The sequence below is a fragment of the Chanodichthys erythropterus genome, chromosome 3 (assembly GCF_024489055.1).
Source record: "Chanodichthys erythropterus isolate Z2021 chromosome 3, ASM2448905v1, whole genome shotgun sequence".
NCBI lineage: Eukaryota > Metazoa > Chordata > Actinopteri > Cypriniformes > Xenocyprididae > Chanodichthys > Chanodichthys erythropterus.
The window spans coordinates 50,612,345-50,630,070 of record NC_090223.1 but is presented as its reverse complement, the minus strand read 5'-3'; the positions used below and the strand labels follow the sequence as shown (position 1 = coordinate 50,630,070).

Sequence of the window (17,726 nt, the reverse complement as noted above, 5' to 3'; positions counted from 1 at the left end):
AGACAGACAGACGGATAGACAGACAGATAGATGGACGGACAGATAGACGGACGGATAGATGGATGAACAGATAGACATACAGACTGATAGACAGAGACGGACAGATAGATGGATGGATGGATAGATAGATAAATAGATAGATAGATAGATAGACATACAGACAGATAGAGAGATGAATGGATAGATAGATAGACGCATGGATGGATGGATGGATGGACAGATAGAGAGATAGAAGGATGGACAGATGGATGGATGGACAGATAGAGAGATAGAAGGACGGACGGATAGATGGACAGAGAGATAGATGGACGGACAGATAGACAGACGGATGGACAGACAGATAGATGGACGGACAGAGAGATAGACAGACAGACAGATAGATGGACGGACAGAGAGATAGACAGACAGACAGATAGATGGACATATAGATGGATGGACGGACAGACGGATGGATGGACAGAGAGACGAATGGACAGACAGACAGATGGACGGACAGAGAGATAGATAGACAGACAGATAGATAGACGGATGGACAGACAGACAGATGGACGGACAGAGAGATAGACAGACAGATAGATGGACGGACAGATAGACGGATGGACAGAGAGATAGACAGACAGACGAATGGACAGACAAACAGATGGACAGACGGATAGACGGATGGACAGAGAGATAGACAGACAGATAGATGGACGGACAGATAGACGGATGGACAGACAGATAGACGGATGGACGGACAGATAGATAGACAGATGGATGGACGGACAGATAGATAGATAGATACATAGATAGATAGACAGACAGACAGATGGAGAGACAGACAGATAGATGGACGGACGGACAGATAGATGGATAGACAGAGATAGACGGACAGACAGATAGACAGATGGATGGATGGATGGATGGATGGATGGATGGATGGATGGATGGATGGATGGATGGATGGATGGATGGATGGACGGATAGATAGACAGACAGACAGACAGATAGATAGATAGATAGATAGATAGATAGATAGATAGATAGATAGATAGATAGATAGATAGATAGATAGATAGATAGATAGATAAACAAATTACTTTATCCAATACTGTACTAAGATTTCTACAGCTATAATATACTATAATAAATAAACTACAGTTTACTGTAGTAAAAACTAAAGTATGGGATGTGACTTGTGACTTTGCATAGTTTTGTATTTATGTTGGAGTTTCTCTTTGAAAATGTCTCCTTGACAGATGTATATTTGAATATTTGAGGGATTTGAATTTTAATCATCGTATGCCTTCTCAGTGTTTTGGCTCCAGTGTATCAGAAGGTTAGACCCCCCGGTCCACACGCGAGGGTCTGCGGTGTGTCCGGCAGAGGGGTGAGTTCAGTGGCAGGAAGCGGTGCGCAGAAATATTTGACCCATAATGCACTGCGACAGCTGACAAGTGGATCCAAGATGGCGTAGAAAGTAAAGCTAGGTAAGTGCAGACTTCCTCCAACACCTTCCTTCCGTGCGCCGTTCGCCCTCGTCGGCTCCCTCCACCGTCGATCCCGCCATCGAGGAGCGGCTGTCAGCTCGAGTCTTACGCGCGTCAGAACGCGAGGAATCGCTGCGCTCGTTTGCACGATTAGTGTGATGATGAAAAGGCCTGGTCGCAGCTGCGCTACTCTGACTAGCAGCTAAAGATGTTCGCGTGTAACTGCGATATTCGCCTCACATCCGCGCTGATCGCCTCATACACACGGACAGATGCGCCAGAGCGAGGGGTATATGAGTGAGATTCGCTGCGGATTGTTTTGTAAATGTTGCAGGATAGTGTGAATGTGTGTGTCCGGGGGCGGCTGTAACTCAAGGCCATGAGAGCAGCGATCATCGCAGACCACATACACGTATTGCAATCTTTGTCTCTTACTCAGAAGTGATAAATAATAATTATCAACGTCGTGTAATCGCACATTGTGCGTCGCTGCACGCTTTGGCTGGTTGTGTGTGTTCGCGTTGATGTGGCGGGCGGCGCACACGCAGTTGTTGTTGCTCTTTCTGTATGGACACAGTGGCTGTGTTTCAAAACCTAGCGGGCTGCCTTCCTAGACAACACGTTTTGGCGTCGGAAACGGATTTTGAACGCTCGAACCGCGCGTTTTAATGGACCTGGTCAAACATATGAACCTAACAATGGAAACGAACGCCCGGGACGCGTCTGTGATGCTCAATTGTGTTGTCTGGATAGGCAGCTCGATAGCTTTTGAGACGTGGCCACACACTCAGACGGGACATCTATTATTAACTGACCCGGAATCCAAATATAGAGTGTTTATATATTTTACTGAGGCTCTGTTGCCTTGTTTGGTGTGCTCGTGGTTAATTAGATGTTGGTTTGCTAAGACTGTGTGTGTTATTGTGTGTGATATCTGACAGTCCCATCCTGTTATGTGTGTGTGTGTGTGTGTGTGTGTGTGTGTGTGTGTGTGTGTGTGTGTGTGTGTGTGTGTGTGTGTATACAAGAGAGAGACTCTGGACATGCTGTGTGTTAAACAGGGAAATTGGACATTATGCAAATATCAACAACGCAGTTATTTATATCATGTTACATGTATATGGGACTGTATTAATATTTTCTTCAGTTTTGCTCTATGCCATAAACTTTATTTACAACTTAAAGGAATCAGTGGCTTTTGTGGACATTTACGCTACATTTTTAAAAATGTTATGTAAGTTGACACACAACACACCAGTAATTCATGAACATTCGAAATATCACATTTTTACGTATTTAATTTGAAATGTTTTATATAGTAATGTAAATTTTAGGGATTATGATATTGACCTTTGTGTTTGCCATGTATTAGCCATGATGCTAACTAACATGGTGTAAACAAACACACATTTAATTTATATATTGTTTCAATATATCAAATTTTCATCCTTCAAAGGTAAAAAGTTTATTAGCGGCACATTCTAAAGTCCCCAGACTACATTATTTTCGATGTTAAATGAATTATTGTTAAGATTACATTAGCTGGATCTTTTTTTTTGTACAGTGATGTAAAGCTAAAACAGAATTTGTAGTAACCTCTAAAGAAAAATAAACACTATGTAATAGTTTCCATGACTTATAAATATGAAAAAAAAGAAAATTAGACATTGATTTAAAGATTTTTAGTTTGAAGGCCATTTTCCCCAAATATGGTTTTACTGCAGGGCTGCAACGATTAATCGCGATTAATCGTTTGCAAAATAAAAGTCTGTGTTTACATAATATGTGTGTGTGCTGTGTATAATAATTATGTATATATAAATACACACACATACAGGTATAAAGTTTAGAAATATATGCATGTATTATAAATATATATATTTTATATTACATATAAACAATTATTTAATATATAAATATAAAATTTTTCTTAAATATATACATGAATGTGTGTGTATTTATATATACATAATTATTATACACAGAACACACACATATATTACATAAACACAGACTTTTATTTTTTCAAACGATTAATCGTTGCAGCCCTATTTTACTGTAACAAACAATAACTGTATAAACTATGATATTTTGTACAGTTTGCATAGTAGATTTGCAAAGCAGCCGGTGACATTTCTAATTATTTTAGTACTATTACAGTATATGATTATATACTGATAATAAATGTTTGTTATTATGGATGTCCCAATCAAGTTTTTTGTGCCTCTGATCTGAGTCATTGAATATTGAGTATTTGCCGATACCGAGTCCCAATCCGATACTTGTGTTTTCCTAGTGTTTGTTGCACACTTCATGTACATTAAAGTTATTAACATCAATCCAATGTGTTCAGGGAAGTGCAGAGAGTTTCTCAGGGGCAGGAGCTCAAATGTAAATAGAAAAGGGTCATCTCTCACAGCAGAGTATATTTATAAATATTAAAATTGAAAATATGACAATTACTACGGTAATTATATTTACAGGCCTATATGTGACCCTGGACCAATTAAGGGTCAGTTTTTTTTAAACTGAGATTCATATATCTTCCGAAAGCTGAAAAAAAAATAAGCTTTTCCATTGTTTAGAAATATTGATGAATATTTGGTTGAGATACCATTTGAATCTGAGGGTGCAAAAAAAAATCAAAATATTGCAAAAATCGCCTTTAAAGTTGTCCAAATGAAGTCCTTAGCAATGCATAAAGATACATACGCACAAAGATACATTTTTTTTTACATATTTACTGAAGGAAATTTACTAAATATCTTCATGGAACATGATCTTCACTTAATGATTTTTGGCATAAAAGAAAAATCAATAATTTTAACTCTTAAAATGTATTGTTGGCTATTGCTACAAATATATTTGTGCGACTTATGACTGCTTTTGTGGTCCAGGGGCACATAAATATACAACTATACACACACTGTATAAAGACGTTGGTACATGTAAACATCTGTTATAATGGTAGACATTGTTAACAGACGGTATGGTCACAATTATCAATATGGGACTACTGATATAAACTTCTTATTTCATAAACTGCTTGTTTTTTACTTGTCAGGAAAGACAAAACCCATATAGCAGTGTGTTATGGCAATGACGTCTCAGACAGTCTGACAGCAGATAAAAATACACAGTAAATAAATGACTTTACAGTAATTCCTTACAAAAGTGCACATCAAATTTGCAAAATGCAGAAGATCAAAAGTGCATGTGGTGCGCTAAAACAGACCTCGAGTGTGTCTCAATCAGCTCCCTAGCTTCCTAGTGCGTGGCTCAGTATATCATGTTCACAAATTCAGGAACTGGTAAGGACAGTAAAGATCCTGACTCACTACACATTTAATTTTATTTAAAGTAGTACATTATGATAAATACTTTGCTTTTTACATATATGTGCAACATTTCAGCTGTAAATAAATGATAAATGTTGGCTAGATTGCTCATTACCTGTCTAGTGACGTTTATGCTGAAATATAATGTAAAAACAACGGTTTGTATTAAAAAAAAAAACCATCGTCTCTCATTATGTGAAGTGAGTTGGCTCATGCGCTTCAGAACTTCTGTGAACATAACAAAGTGAGAACATAATGAGCATCGATGCTCTCTGGTTCTCACAGTGCATTGTGGGACTTTTTAAGCAGCGAATGTTTCAGTGCACTGGAAGGATTTTGCGATTGGGACAGCCCTTAAAGGGTTAGTTCACCCAAAAATGAAAATAATGTCATTTATTACTCACCCTCATGTCGTTCCACACCCGTAAGACCTTCGTTAATCTTCAGAACACAAATTAAGATATTTTAGTTGAAATCTGATGGCTCAGTGAGGCCTCCTTAGGGAGCAATGACATTTCCTCTCTCAAGATCCATTAATGTACTAAAAACATATTTAAATCAGTTCATGTGAGTACAGTGGTTCAATATTAATATTATAAAGCGACGAGAATATTTTTGGTGCGACAAAAAAACTAAATAACGACTTATATAGTGATGGCTGATTTCAAAACACTGCTTCAGGAAGCTTTGGAGCGTTATGAATCTTTTGTGTCGAATCAGCAGTTCGGATCGCCAAAGTCACGTAATTTCAGCAGTTTGGCGGTTTGACACGCGATTCGAATCATGATTCGACACGCTGATTCATAACGCTCTGAAGCTTCCTGAAGCAGTGTTTTGAAATCGGCCATCACTATATAAGTCGTTATTTTGGGGTTTTTTTGGTGCACCAAAAATATTCTAACCACTGTACTCACATGAACTGATTTAAATATGTTTTTAGTACATTAATGGATCTTGAGAGAAGAAATGTCATTGCTCCCTATGCAGGCCTCACTGAGCCATCGGATTTCAACAAAAACATCTTAATTTGTCTTCTGAAGATGAACGAAGGTTTTAAGGTAAGGCTGTCATACGATTAATCACGATTAATAGCATACAAAATAAAAGTTTGAGTTTGCCTAAAATATGTGGGTGTACTGTGTGTAATTATATAAATACAAACACATTCATGTATATATTTGAGAAATATTTACAAGTATATGTATTTATTTATATTTTTATATAATTTATATTATATATAAATAAAATATTTTGTATATAAATAACATTTCTCTTAAATATATACATAAATGTGTGTGTATTTATATATACATAATAATTACACACAGTACACTCGCATATATTATGCAAACTCAAACTTTTATTTTGTATAGGATTAGTCGCGGATGTGGAACGGCATGAGGGTGAGTAATAAATTACATCATTTTCATTTTTGGGTGAACTAACCCTTTAACATGGTCAATTCCCTGATCAGTGACCTGACTAAATCTAAAAAAAAAAAAAAGCTAAATGGGCCCTGATACTGATCCTTGAGGGACTTCCCTGTTGGTTACCCTTTCTACCCTGTCTGGTATCTTTATATAATGATGATATCAGATGGTAATACTGTGGTACTTTGGTAAATACCATGGTGCAAAAAGATTATCAAATTCATGTATTTAAACTGGTAGACTTTTAATGGTTAAAAAAAAAAAAAAAAAACATTTATACCTTTTGTACGTCTAAAAAAAACAAAATGTTCAAAATACAGTAGTCAACATTTGAAGTGGATCAAAACCTTTCATAAAAGTTGTCCTAAAACCTTCTTCTTAGGACAACTTTTTTGATCCACTTCAAATGTTTACTATACTATGATAGTAGTACCTTTTTATTTTTTTACTCTTATTTTATTTGATAGTGCAATGAACCTTCCAGCCATAACCAAAGTATTGTGGTGGCTGAACTACAGCTGATATATGTCACTTCATGAGTTGGATTTTGGTTTAGTTGCTTGAAATATAATTATTTGGAGCATTGGCACAAACCCAAAAAAACAAAACAAAAAATAAAACAATGTGGAAAAAGCGTTCACAGCAGCCTCTGCTAACTCAGCCCAGATGGACGTTACAGCTGTGACCTAATTATTACAGAAAAGGAAAAATGACTCCACACTACAACAGTATTTGCACAAACCTGCGCAACCGGTGTGAAAATGTGTATTTGAATGCAATTTTGTGTGTCTTGGCACATTTCTCACCAAGTTTCAGTACTTTAGATAAACATACTTGTATGTGTCTCACTCTCAGCTGTTTTTATAGCTGTTTCTGCCTTGAAAAGTAATTATTTCTTTGGAAATCTCAAATGAACACTTAATCCCAAATGAAATACTATTTGGACGCTTCACATTTGAATATCACCACATTAGATAACAAAATATATTTCATTTTTAACACAAGCACCCTTATCAGACTGAATATTTCACAATGTTTAATTCTAAGCTTTAAATGATTAAAAACGTAGTGTTCAAAATGAAGACAAAAAGTACTGTGAAACTTTGTGGTTGTCAAGCGTTAGTTGATCCTGTGTTGATGTGTGATTGTCTACACCTTTGCTTCCTGTGCTTGGACACTTAAGGAAGAACCAACTTCATACATCCACTAAAAACAGCTGGTTAAAGACACTGAGCTAAAATAATGAAGTCAAGTGATGTGAAAATGTAAATTCAGACATTTTTAAAGTCAACATGAAACAGAAGTTGCATCACGATAGTCTTTTCTTCCCTATTTTGATGTATATCCGAGTGAAATGGCTTCTGGGACAAGAACAAATGTAGGGCCGGGCTTGATTTTGTCCATGGGGGATTGATTGGATGGTTGTGGTTTGCTATTGGTGGATCTCATGTGAGTGACAGGTTGCCCCGCCCTCACACCAGTAAACACATCATCAGTGAAGAGAAGAGATGAGCTGCAAGAGGGAGGGGAAGATATTTTGATTAAAGATTATGAGGCACATGAATTTAAAAAAAAAAAAATGATGTGCACAGATAAATCACTGTAATATTCGGTAAAAAAATAAAAAAAAATTAGTTGTAAGTTTCATAGTGGCTTTTAAAGGGTTAGTTCACCCAAAAATGAAATTTCTGTCATTACTCACCATCACGTCGTCCCAAACCCGTAAGACCTTTGTTTGTCTTCAGAACACAAATTAAGATATTTTTGATGAATTCCGAGTGTATCTGATCCACACATAAGCAGCAACGACATTTGCAGAAAGGTACAAAAGACATTGATTAAAGGTGCCGAAGAACATGTTTTTAAAAGATGTAATATAAGTCTAAGGTGTCCCCTGAATGTGTCTGTGAAGTTTCAGCTCAAAATACCCCATAGTTTTTTTTTTTTTTTGTTATTATTTTTTTTAACTGCCTATTTTGGGGCATCATTAAATATGCACCGATTCAGGCTGCAGCCCCTTTAATTCTCGTGCTCCATGCCCCAAGAGCTCGCACTTGCCTTAAACACCATAAACAAAGTTCACACAGCTAATATAACCCTCAAAATGGATCTTTACAAAGTGTTCGTCATGCAGCATGTCTAATCGTGTAAATATGGTATTTATTTAGATGTTTACATTTGATTGTGAATGAGTTTGATAGTGCTCCGTGGCTAAAGCTAACATTACACACTGTTGGAGAGATTTATAAAGAATGAAGTTGTTTATGAATTATACAGACTGCAAGTGTTTAAAATTGTAAATAGTGACGGCTCTTGTCTCCATGAATACAGTAATAAACGATGGTAACTTTAACCACATTTAACAGTACATTAGCAACATGCTAACGAAACATTTAGAAAGGCAATTTACAAATATCACTAAAAATATCATGGATCATGGATCATGTCAGTTATTATTGCTCCATCTGCCATTTTTCACTGTTGTCCTTGCTTGCTTACCTAGTCTGATGATTCAGCTGTGCACAGATCCAGACGTTAATACTGGCTGCCCTTGTCTAATGCCTTGAACATGAGCTGGCATATGCAAATATTGGGGGCGTACATATTAATGATCCCGACTGTTACGTAACAGTCGGTGTTATGTTGAGATTCGCCTGTTCTTCAGAGGTCTTTTAAACAAATAAGATTTATATAGGAAGGAGGAAACAATGGAGTTTGAGACTCACTGTATGTCATTTCCATGTACTGAACTCTTGTTATTCAACTATGCCGAGGTAAATTCAATTTTTGAATCTAGGGCACCTTTAAATCAACTTGACTACAGTGGTTCAACTTTAATGTTCTGAAGCGACGAGAATACTTTTTGTATGCAAAAACAAAACAAAAATGACTGTTCAACAAATTCGTCTTTTGAATTTTTTCATTGCAGAGCAGTGTTTACGTCCGAACAGCGACTCAGTATTATTTTTTTTGTTTTTGCGAACAAAAAGTATTCTCGTCACTTCATAAAATTAAGGTTGAAGCACTGTAGTCACATCGACTGTTTTATCAATGTCTTTAGTACCTTTCTGGACCTCAAAAGGTGCAATGTCGTTGCTGCCTATGTGTGGATCAGATACTCACGGATTTCATCAAAAATATCTCAATTTGTTTTCCGAAGACAAACAAAGGTCTTACGGGTGTGGAACGAGATGAGGGTGAGTAATTAATGACAGAAATTTAATTTTTTTAGGTGAACTAACCCTTAAAGCCACTCTTTTACTCTTTAGGGCCGCTTTATAACTGCAAATGTCCAGGCACAGAGGTTTACTGCTCACATATGGCAGTTTCGAGGCGTTTAACCCTTTGTATCTCCCATAACAGAAACTCTGTCCCAGAGTCATGGAGGACAGGAGGCCACAGAAGTCATGTGACGAGGCCATTGGATCATTAGTGAGGCAGGAGTATGAGGCAGCAGTGGCCCACAGCACAGAGGCCCTGCTGGCCATGGGGCCCCGGACCCTGACCCCCAGCACAGCCCTCCTCCAAAAGCGTGCCCTGCTCTACCGCATAGCAGCACGACTCCAGCTGGTGAGGCTGCATGACACAGAAACACATCCATGTTGTTAACTTGAAGTGGATTTATGATAAATAAATAAGTTGAAATAAAATGGTTTGTGCAAGTAATACCGTAATGTTTGTGTTTGGATCCATACTAGCATATACAGGTGTGTAAAGTACATTACTGACGTGTTTGGGGAAATACAGAGTACTGTAAGGGGGGATTTATGACTTATTCTGAGTGTGTAAGCATTGAAGATCAGGACATACTCATACCCATACCAATCAATCAGACATCCATCATGCGTCATTATTACTTAATTGCAAAAAAACTGTCCACTTTAAAAAAATTTTTTTTAAAAATACCCCAGTTTGGCTAGTGATGTGTGTTAATTCCCTCCCCTGTATCTTTGACCTACAATGTTTCTTAATTAAAAGATATAAGCATCTTTGAAGATTAGCTTGACTCGAGTGCAAACGAGGTTTTTGGTCTGTAAACAACCATAAAACCAGCGTCTGCTGAATTTATAGTTTCAGTTTCAGGTGAAAGGTTTCAGTTTGACATTTAGTCTGTTCCTAAGGTCTTCAAATCGTCAAGAACATTGTCATTACACGGGTTGCATCAAAGTTAGTTTTCTGAAAAAATCTTCAGTGTCTATTGATTTTTTCAGCCAATTTCAAAACTTTTAAATTAATGTGAAACTTTTACAGTACCCATACTTTTTACTATATATACAGTACAGTCAAAAAGTTTGGAACCACTAAGATTTTAATGTTTTTAAAAGAAGTTTTGTCTGCTCACCAAGGCTACATTTATTTAATTAAAATACAGTAAAAAAACAGTAATATTGTGAAGTATTATTACAATTTAAAATAACTGTGTACTATTTAAATATATTTGACAAAATAACTTATTCCTGTGATGCAAAGCTGAATTTTCAGCATCGTTACTGCAGTCTTCAGTGTCACATGATCCTTCAGAAATCAATCAAATATGATGATTAGTTCCTCAAGAAACATTTATGATTATTTTCAATGTTAAAAACAGTTGTGTACTTTTTTTTTCAGGATTCCTTGATGAATAGAAAGTTCAAAAGAACAGCATTTATCTGAAATACAAAGCTTCTGTAGCATTATACACTACCGTTCAAAAGTTTGGGGTCAGTAAGAATTTGTATTTTTATTTTTTTGAAAAGAAATTAAAGAAATGAATACTTTTATTCAGCACGGATGCATTAAATCAATCAAAAGATGGCAGTAAAGACATTTATAATGTTACAAAAGATTAGATTTCAGATAAACACTGTTCTTTTAAACTTTCTATTCATCAAATAATCCAGAGAATTTTTTGTACACACATATTTTGTACAATTGTAAACAATAAATGTTTCTTGAGCATCAAATCATCATATTAGAATGATTTCTGAAGGATCATGTGACACTGAAGACTGGAGTAATGATGCTGAAAATTCAGCTTTGCATCACAGGAATAAATTACTTAAATATATTTAAATAGTACACAGTGATTTTAAATTGTAATAATATTTCACAATATTACTGTTTTTACTCTGCCTTGGTGAGCAGACAAAACCTCTTTTAAAAACATTAAAAATCTTAGTGGTTCCAGACTTGGACTATATATATATATATATATATATATATATATATATATATATATATATATATATATATATATATATATATATATATATATATATATATATATATATATATATATATATATATATATTTTTTTTTTTTTTTTTTAATATTAGTTTATTATTAATATTAGTTTTGAACCCCTGAGTAAGTTTTGATTGGGAAGGATTAAAGTAAATGATTTGTGCTTTTATTTAATTCAACAGAAGGACTACGATCAGGCTGATGAAGACTGCCAGCATGGTAAGATACCAAAAAAAGCTCTTATCTAAAAATGTATTGAAGTATAATGAATTGTAGTAGTTGGTGTAAATAATGTATTTAAAAAAAAAAAAAAGAAAGAAAGAAAATAATACAAAACTGTAAAATAGTATGTAGTATCAAAATTGTGGTTCTTATGAAATTTTGATAAGCCTCTCATGTAGAACCATTTCTTTAACCATTATGGGATGTGTGGTTTGAGTGTGGGCTGGTTTGATCTCTCATGTGTGTTTGTTCACGTAGTGTTTGCTGAGGAGCTGGGGAAGGGAGATGGCAGTTTCAGGGCAGGGCTTCAGAGTATGCTGCTGGATGGGAGCTTACAGGAAGTGTGCAGCGTTCTCTCTAAAGCGCTCTATGGAGAACCACTGGTAAACCAACCCAGAATTCCTTTCCAAATGAGATTGCTTAATGTATTCTGTTCCAAACTTGACGTCATGAAATGTATTTCAGATTTAAATCATGCTTGTAAAACATTGTCTTTTATTTGTGGACATTAGTTAATTTGAATGTATGGAATTTTAAATTGTTCTGTAAACACTGTGCACTTTAAAATTCACAATTTTACTCTCAACTTTATATTTGTAAACTTTACAATTGCACTGTAAGCTAAAATGTTGCTCAACTTTAGGTGTTCTGTAAGCTTTACGGTTTTACAATTTTACAAGCTTTACTATTTCACTGTAAAATTTACAATTTTCGGTGTTGTGGTGGGCACGTGACGTAATCGGAGCTCCTCCGTGAGAGATACGAGACCGGTGCAGTGCGCAGGTGATGCTCCTTAGCAATCACGCCACCTGCCTCGCGCCGTTCTCTCACGGCTCTTGCCCCGTTCTGCTTGTCAAATAAACATTACAAACTACAATTTTGCTCTCAACTTTAGGTGCTCCGTAAGCTTGATAGTTTTGCCCCTAAATTGTACTGTTGTGCTGTAAACTTTGATTTTGCTCACAACTTTAGGTGTTCTGTAAGCTTTAAGCCGCCTTTCCACTGCACATGACAAACGACAGCTGTTGGACTGGAAGTCATTAATTTCCAATGGAGAGTAGTACGGGGGCTGCGTGGAGTTCCGATCATATGCGAATGCGGAAATTTCGGATCCGATTTGAGCTTTGGATGCGTTGAAATATTTGAACTTCTGCGGCTAGACCGTATGCGACCGGCCGACCGGATATGATGTATTCTAATCAAAACTATGAGCGCGAAGTTAGTTACCAATATTTTAACACTTTAATGTTATTCTGTAAACACTATTTCTTTCAAATGGTGGTTATTAATAATTATGTCAAAAAAGAAGATATTTTATGATTATTAAATCAATTTTTTACGTATTAGCTCTATAAAATCTACTAGTATGTTTTTTATTGTAGATGTATTGAGGGTCATTTGCTTTGTATGGATATATTCATACATGCATTAATGTTACAATCATTAAAATCGTTCAGTTTACCATGGTGGTTGCTGGGTTGGAATAAGCCGAGGGTAACGGTTGCTTCACTACCAATTTCAAAGTTCCGTGCGACTGCCGCTAGAGGGCGAAATGCGACAATCGGATGTGAATGTCGTGTGCAGTGGAAAGGCGGCTTTAGAGTTATAGAGTTGAACGTACTTTACAATTGACCCTTCGCAAAGTTACTGTTGCTTTGTCCGAAAAATAAAACACGTTTTGTGGCTCTTTAATGTGTCGTGACAGATTGCCGTAGCACCTCAGCTCAAGCGGTTCGTGAACCAATCATCTCTTCCTATTAGTTAATTTATAGCATCAAATTAACATGAATGAACATCAGAAGGAATGTTGTTTCAAACGCGGAAAGACGTCAGTACACACAAATTTTTCAAGTTCAAGTCCACCGAGGTTAATCTTCTAACTCCTGACTGCTTTGTCGGACAAAATGGTGGATTCGGCATTATGATTGGTTACATCGCTTGTCAATCAAACTCCCGGCGAAGGGTCAATTGCACTGTAAACTTCAATTTTGCTCTAAACTTTACAATTTTACTCTCAACTTTAGGCTTCTGTAAGCTTTACAGTTTTGCTCTAAAATGTACAGTTGCATTGTAAACTTTTTTGCTTTTGCTATTTTCTGAACTTTACCGTTGTCCTGTAAACATCACATTTATGTTGTAAGCTTTTTACTTTTTAAATAGCTGAAATTTACTAAAGTATTTTGGTTGTCATAGAATGGGATCATGACGAAAGACATGACAAGACTGAAGAGGCTCCTCTCAGAAATAGAGGTCAGTTTGTGTTGCTATGATTGTCTTATATTTCCCATTCGAAATGAATTGCGTGCAGTTAGCTTCACTTGTTTTCATTTCTCTGTGAAAAGCTCATGGTTTACCCTTGACTAGTACCTCACACTACAGCTTTCGTGCATAACTAAGAGACATGTTAGACGATAGTGTGTGTTTTTGCCCATGAATCACAAGCTTTGTCTCAATTGAAGGCTGTGAGAAGTAAAATGGTGCTGGATTTGCCTGAAGAGAATGAGGAGGGTGAGTTCCTCTTCAGTTTCACAATACATCCAGGATCCATTTTCATCTCTGATATTCTAGCTCTCCTGTGAGCTTGGTGTTTGCACTGACATGCTATCTTTCTTTTTTTCCTCTTTCTTTCTTTTTCCTCTTTCTTTCTTTGTGATGCTTTCTGCACAGATGTTCAAGAAGGCTGGCAGTTTCGTCCTCCTCCTCGAGGGGTCACTAGTAGTGAGGAATACACATTGTGTAAAAGGTACACTAGTCCTGTCAGCAAATAATACTAATTTCTTTGTGCGGCTGACACCAAAAATAACAGAATAATGTCAAATTAACCTAACTTTTTATTGATTTTTATAATGATTTGTAAGTCATATTAATCTAGAAACTTGTATTGTACCATAATTTGTGTGATGTCACTTGGATACATTTTTGATTTTCTTCATATCTTCCTTGTCCAGGTGATCAGATCATGTGTTGTTGATTGATTATAACGTGGTGTTTTGTCGTTATTTTGTCAGGTTTTTAGAGCAGGGTCTGTGTCGGTACGGAGCTCAGTGCACCTCTGCTCACTCTCAGGAGGAGCTGACAGAATGGCAGCGGCGTTACGCCTCTCGACTCATCCGACTCAAACAGCAGCAGGAGGGCAAGCACTTCACTGAGAACTACATGGAGGCGCTCATCGAGAAATGGATCAACTCCCTCACGCCGGAGAGAGTGGTACAGTCCTCTTGATTGAATATCTCAACAGTTCACTAGACAGGTGTTTTTTTCCCTTTAGTAAGCTGAATTTTTGGTTTTAGCCAGTGAAAGTTAATTATCTGTTCTTTGATTGGCGTGTTTTGACTGTCAATGTCTATTTCATGCACACAGTGTAGATAAGCTACAACAGGTAAACTTGTCAGCTAGGGAGAATTTCGAATATTTGTTAAATTTAAAATAAAAATCCACATTTGAATGCAAAAATGGTACATTCGTATTTTAGGTGTGTGTCAGGCAGCCTTAACAGTGGCACACAAGATGTGTGACAACGATATAAGAGTCGTTGTTGTGTTTTAATGTTTTTCTTATCCTATCCAATTTAACCCACTTGATGTGGGTTAAATTGCTTAGTGCGGAGAAGATCTGTAATACATTAAAACCGTGACCAAGCCGTTCACAAAGAACGCATTTGCTGCGCTCCTTTTCCATTGTTTTCTATGTAAATGTGCACTAGATGGACACCTTTGACCTTTGCACTCGCATTTCGCAGGAGGTAAAAGAAGTTAAACTTTTAAAAAATCTGTTGATTTAAAAAAATCGGGTAGATTTAACAATATAGTGGGTGTATGATGTATATAGTGACGTTATGATGAACTATATGTCTTTTTCCACTGACGTTCTGAGTTATTCAAAGTGTTTCTAAAGATACTGATTGTGAGAAGACAGCTGTCTGACTCGTGAACGGGAACATGGTTTGTGTAACATTAGAAACACATTATTAGCTGTTTGATAATGTAGTCAAGCGAAAGGTTAATCATATTATGGTTATGTGTCCAATGTTGTAAAAAAAACAATACCATTGTGCAGCGTTTACCTCAGTAAGTTGACTGAGTGCATCTCTGAGCTAGTGTGAGATCCGCATATACTAAATGTCTGTAGAGTTACATTCAAGCTATTTTAAGGCATAAAGAAGTTTTTTTCACAGGAAAAAAAAATTTTAATATGCAATTTGGGTGATCAAAGATGAGTTTTAAGGGAAAAAATTGACTACGGGAGAGTTCAAACGTAAAAAAAGTACTCTGAAAAGTAGTGTGATCTGCGTTTTAGCTATTTGTATTAAACTATGCATAAATACATGATGCTGTTTTTGTTCATAATTGTTTTTATGCAATTTATGAAATTATATTTGATTTAATAAACGTTAGATTATCTTTTTTTTTTTTTTTACAGACAGTCCTGTTATTTCATTGCTTTGAGTAAACCATTTAATGGGGTGCATTGATGTTTTGCTCATTGCACCCTCTTGTGGTCTCAGGAGACAAGCCAAAAGCTGCTGTTTTTCCTCCTAACTGAATTTGTGCCTTTTAAATTTGAATATTAGTAATATTTAAGTATAAAATTCTTTTATTTTTACTTTTATTTTTAATTTTTTTTTTACCCATTGTGACAGCCCTAATGTCAGCAGTGTGGACGCTAGTGCTGGGTTGACAATATTGATTTGTCAGTTTTAATAGACAAATCAAGATCTTTTAGTCCATGCTGTTTTCAGTTGATGCCAAAACTTCAGTAAACATTTTTCATAGTGTGCCTATCATTCAGAATTCACAATTATGACTGAAATATATCTCATGTAATCTCTCAATCAATGTTTCAACTTATAAACAGTGTCATGTTACATTACCTTTCATTACATTGTTACATATGTCACATTTACATCTGGAAAGCCATTCAATGTCCATATACTTGATAGTTGGCAAGAAAAAAATAACTATAGAGAGGAGCGTTTTGCTAAATATGAACCGATCATCTAGCACAAAATAAACATGAATGAATGAGAAATATATATATATATATATATATATATATATATATATATATATATATATATATATATATATATATATATATATATATATATATGCGCACTGTATTACATGATCATTATTTGAATGTATGTTAGAATAAATCTTTTTATTAAAGCCATTGTTTAAATGTTTATAATTTAACAAATAATTAAGCTTATTTAAAAGTTGATGTGATTAAAATTAATTGATTATTAAATAATCTTTATTTTTTGGTTTCAGCTCTTGGTAAATAAAAACTTTCATTTCGGTTTTGAAAAAAAAAAAAATTGGTGCATCACTGCACTTTCAGGCAACACCTCTACAACCAACACTGTATATTTTTACAGAATCAATATTTTTCCATACTGTGGCCCTATACAGTCAATACAGTCAGAAGTGGTTATGTGTGATCCATCCCAGATGTTCCTGCTTGTCTATTGATTTGATGGTTTATGGTGTCGTGCAGATGAATGACTGTGTGGATGGAGTTACGGTGGAGCACAGCACCGATCTCTCTATTACCGTCAACACCAAGAAATCATCTCACTCCTGGACATTCACGCTCTTCTGCAAGGTTTGGATAATCCCCCTCTTTTTTCACCAGTCACAGAGTGTGGAGAGTCGAATTAGTATTCATAACTGAGAATGTTCAAAGTTAAAGTCAATGCAAAATCATTTACAAAATGCTTGTTAATGTAATAAAGGTTTCAGCAATAATACAGGATCTCCATGCGTCCTTAATTGTTTAATTTAGTTTTATTAAATTTAGGCCTGGTTTCACAGACGGGGTTTAGATTAAGCCAGGATTAGGTCTTAGTTCAATCAGGACATTTTATAAAACCAGGAAAACCAGGAATCACAATATGGATTAATATGAAAATTAAACTTATAATTTTGAGTGCTGCAAGTTTAAACAATTGTTTTCACAGTCATTTTATGGTTTAGGATGTTATCATAAACATTGACCTAAAAAGGATTTGAAAATCTTTGAAAACAGGAATTTGTTTTGTC

General features: G+C 35.7%; 1 protein-coding gene across 6 annotated transcripts in view; it reads left to right on the top strand.

Annotated features, from left to right (window-relative positions):
• Positions 1-17,726, top strand: part of helz (helicase with zinc finger) — an 87,650-nt gene that overhangs the window by 13,922 nt on the left and 56,002 nt on the right. For 4 of the 6 annotated variants that reach the window (XM_067382686.1, XM_067382691.1, XM_067382687.1 and 1 more), the window contains 8 exons: positions 9,601-9,807; positions 11,643-11,679; positions 11,941-12,065; positions 13,876-13,932; positions 14,142-14,190; positions 14,350-14,425; positions 14,691-14,889; positions 17,182-17,289. In XM_067382686.1, coding sequence (XP_067238787.1) covers positions 9,619-9,807; positions 11,643-11,679; positions 11,941-12,065; positions 13,876-13,932; positions 14,142-14,190; positions 14,350-14,425; positions 14,691-14,889; positions 17,182-17,289 — 840 coding nt within the window. In that variant the 5' untranslated portion in view covers positions 9,601-9,618. Of the gene's footprint in view, positions 1-1,314; positions 1,470-9,298; positions 9,435-9,600; positions 9,808-11,642; positions 11,680-11,940; positions 12,066-13,875; positions 13,933-14,141; positions 14,191-14,349; positions 14,426-14,690; positions 14,890-17,181; positions 17,290-17,726 lie in introns of those variants that run through there. The other 2 variants (XM_067382688.1, XM_067382689.1) reach the window with 2 other exon arrangements.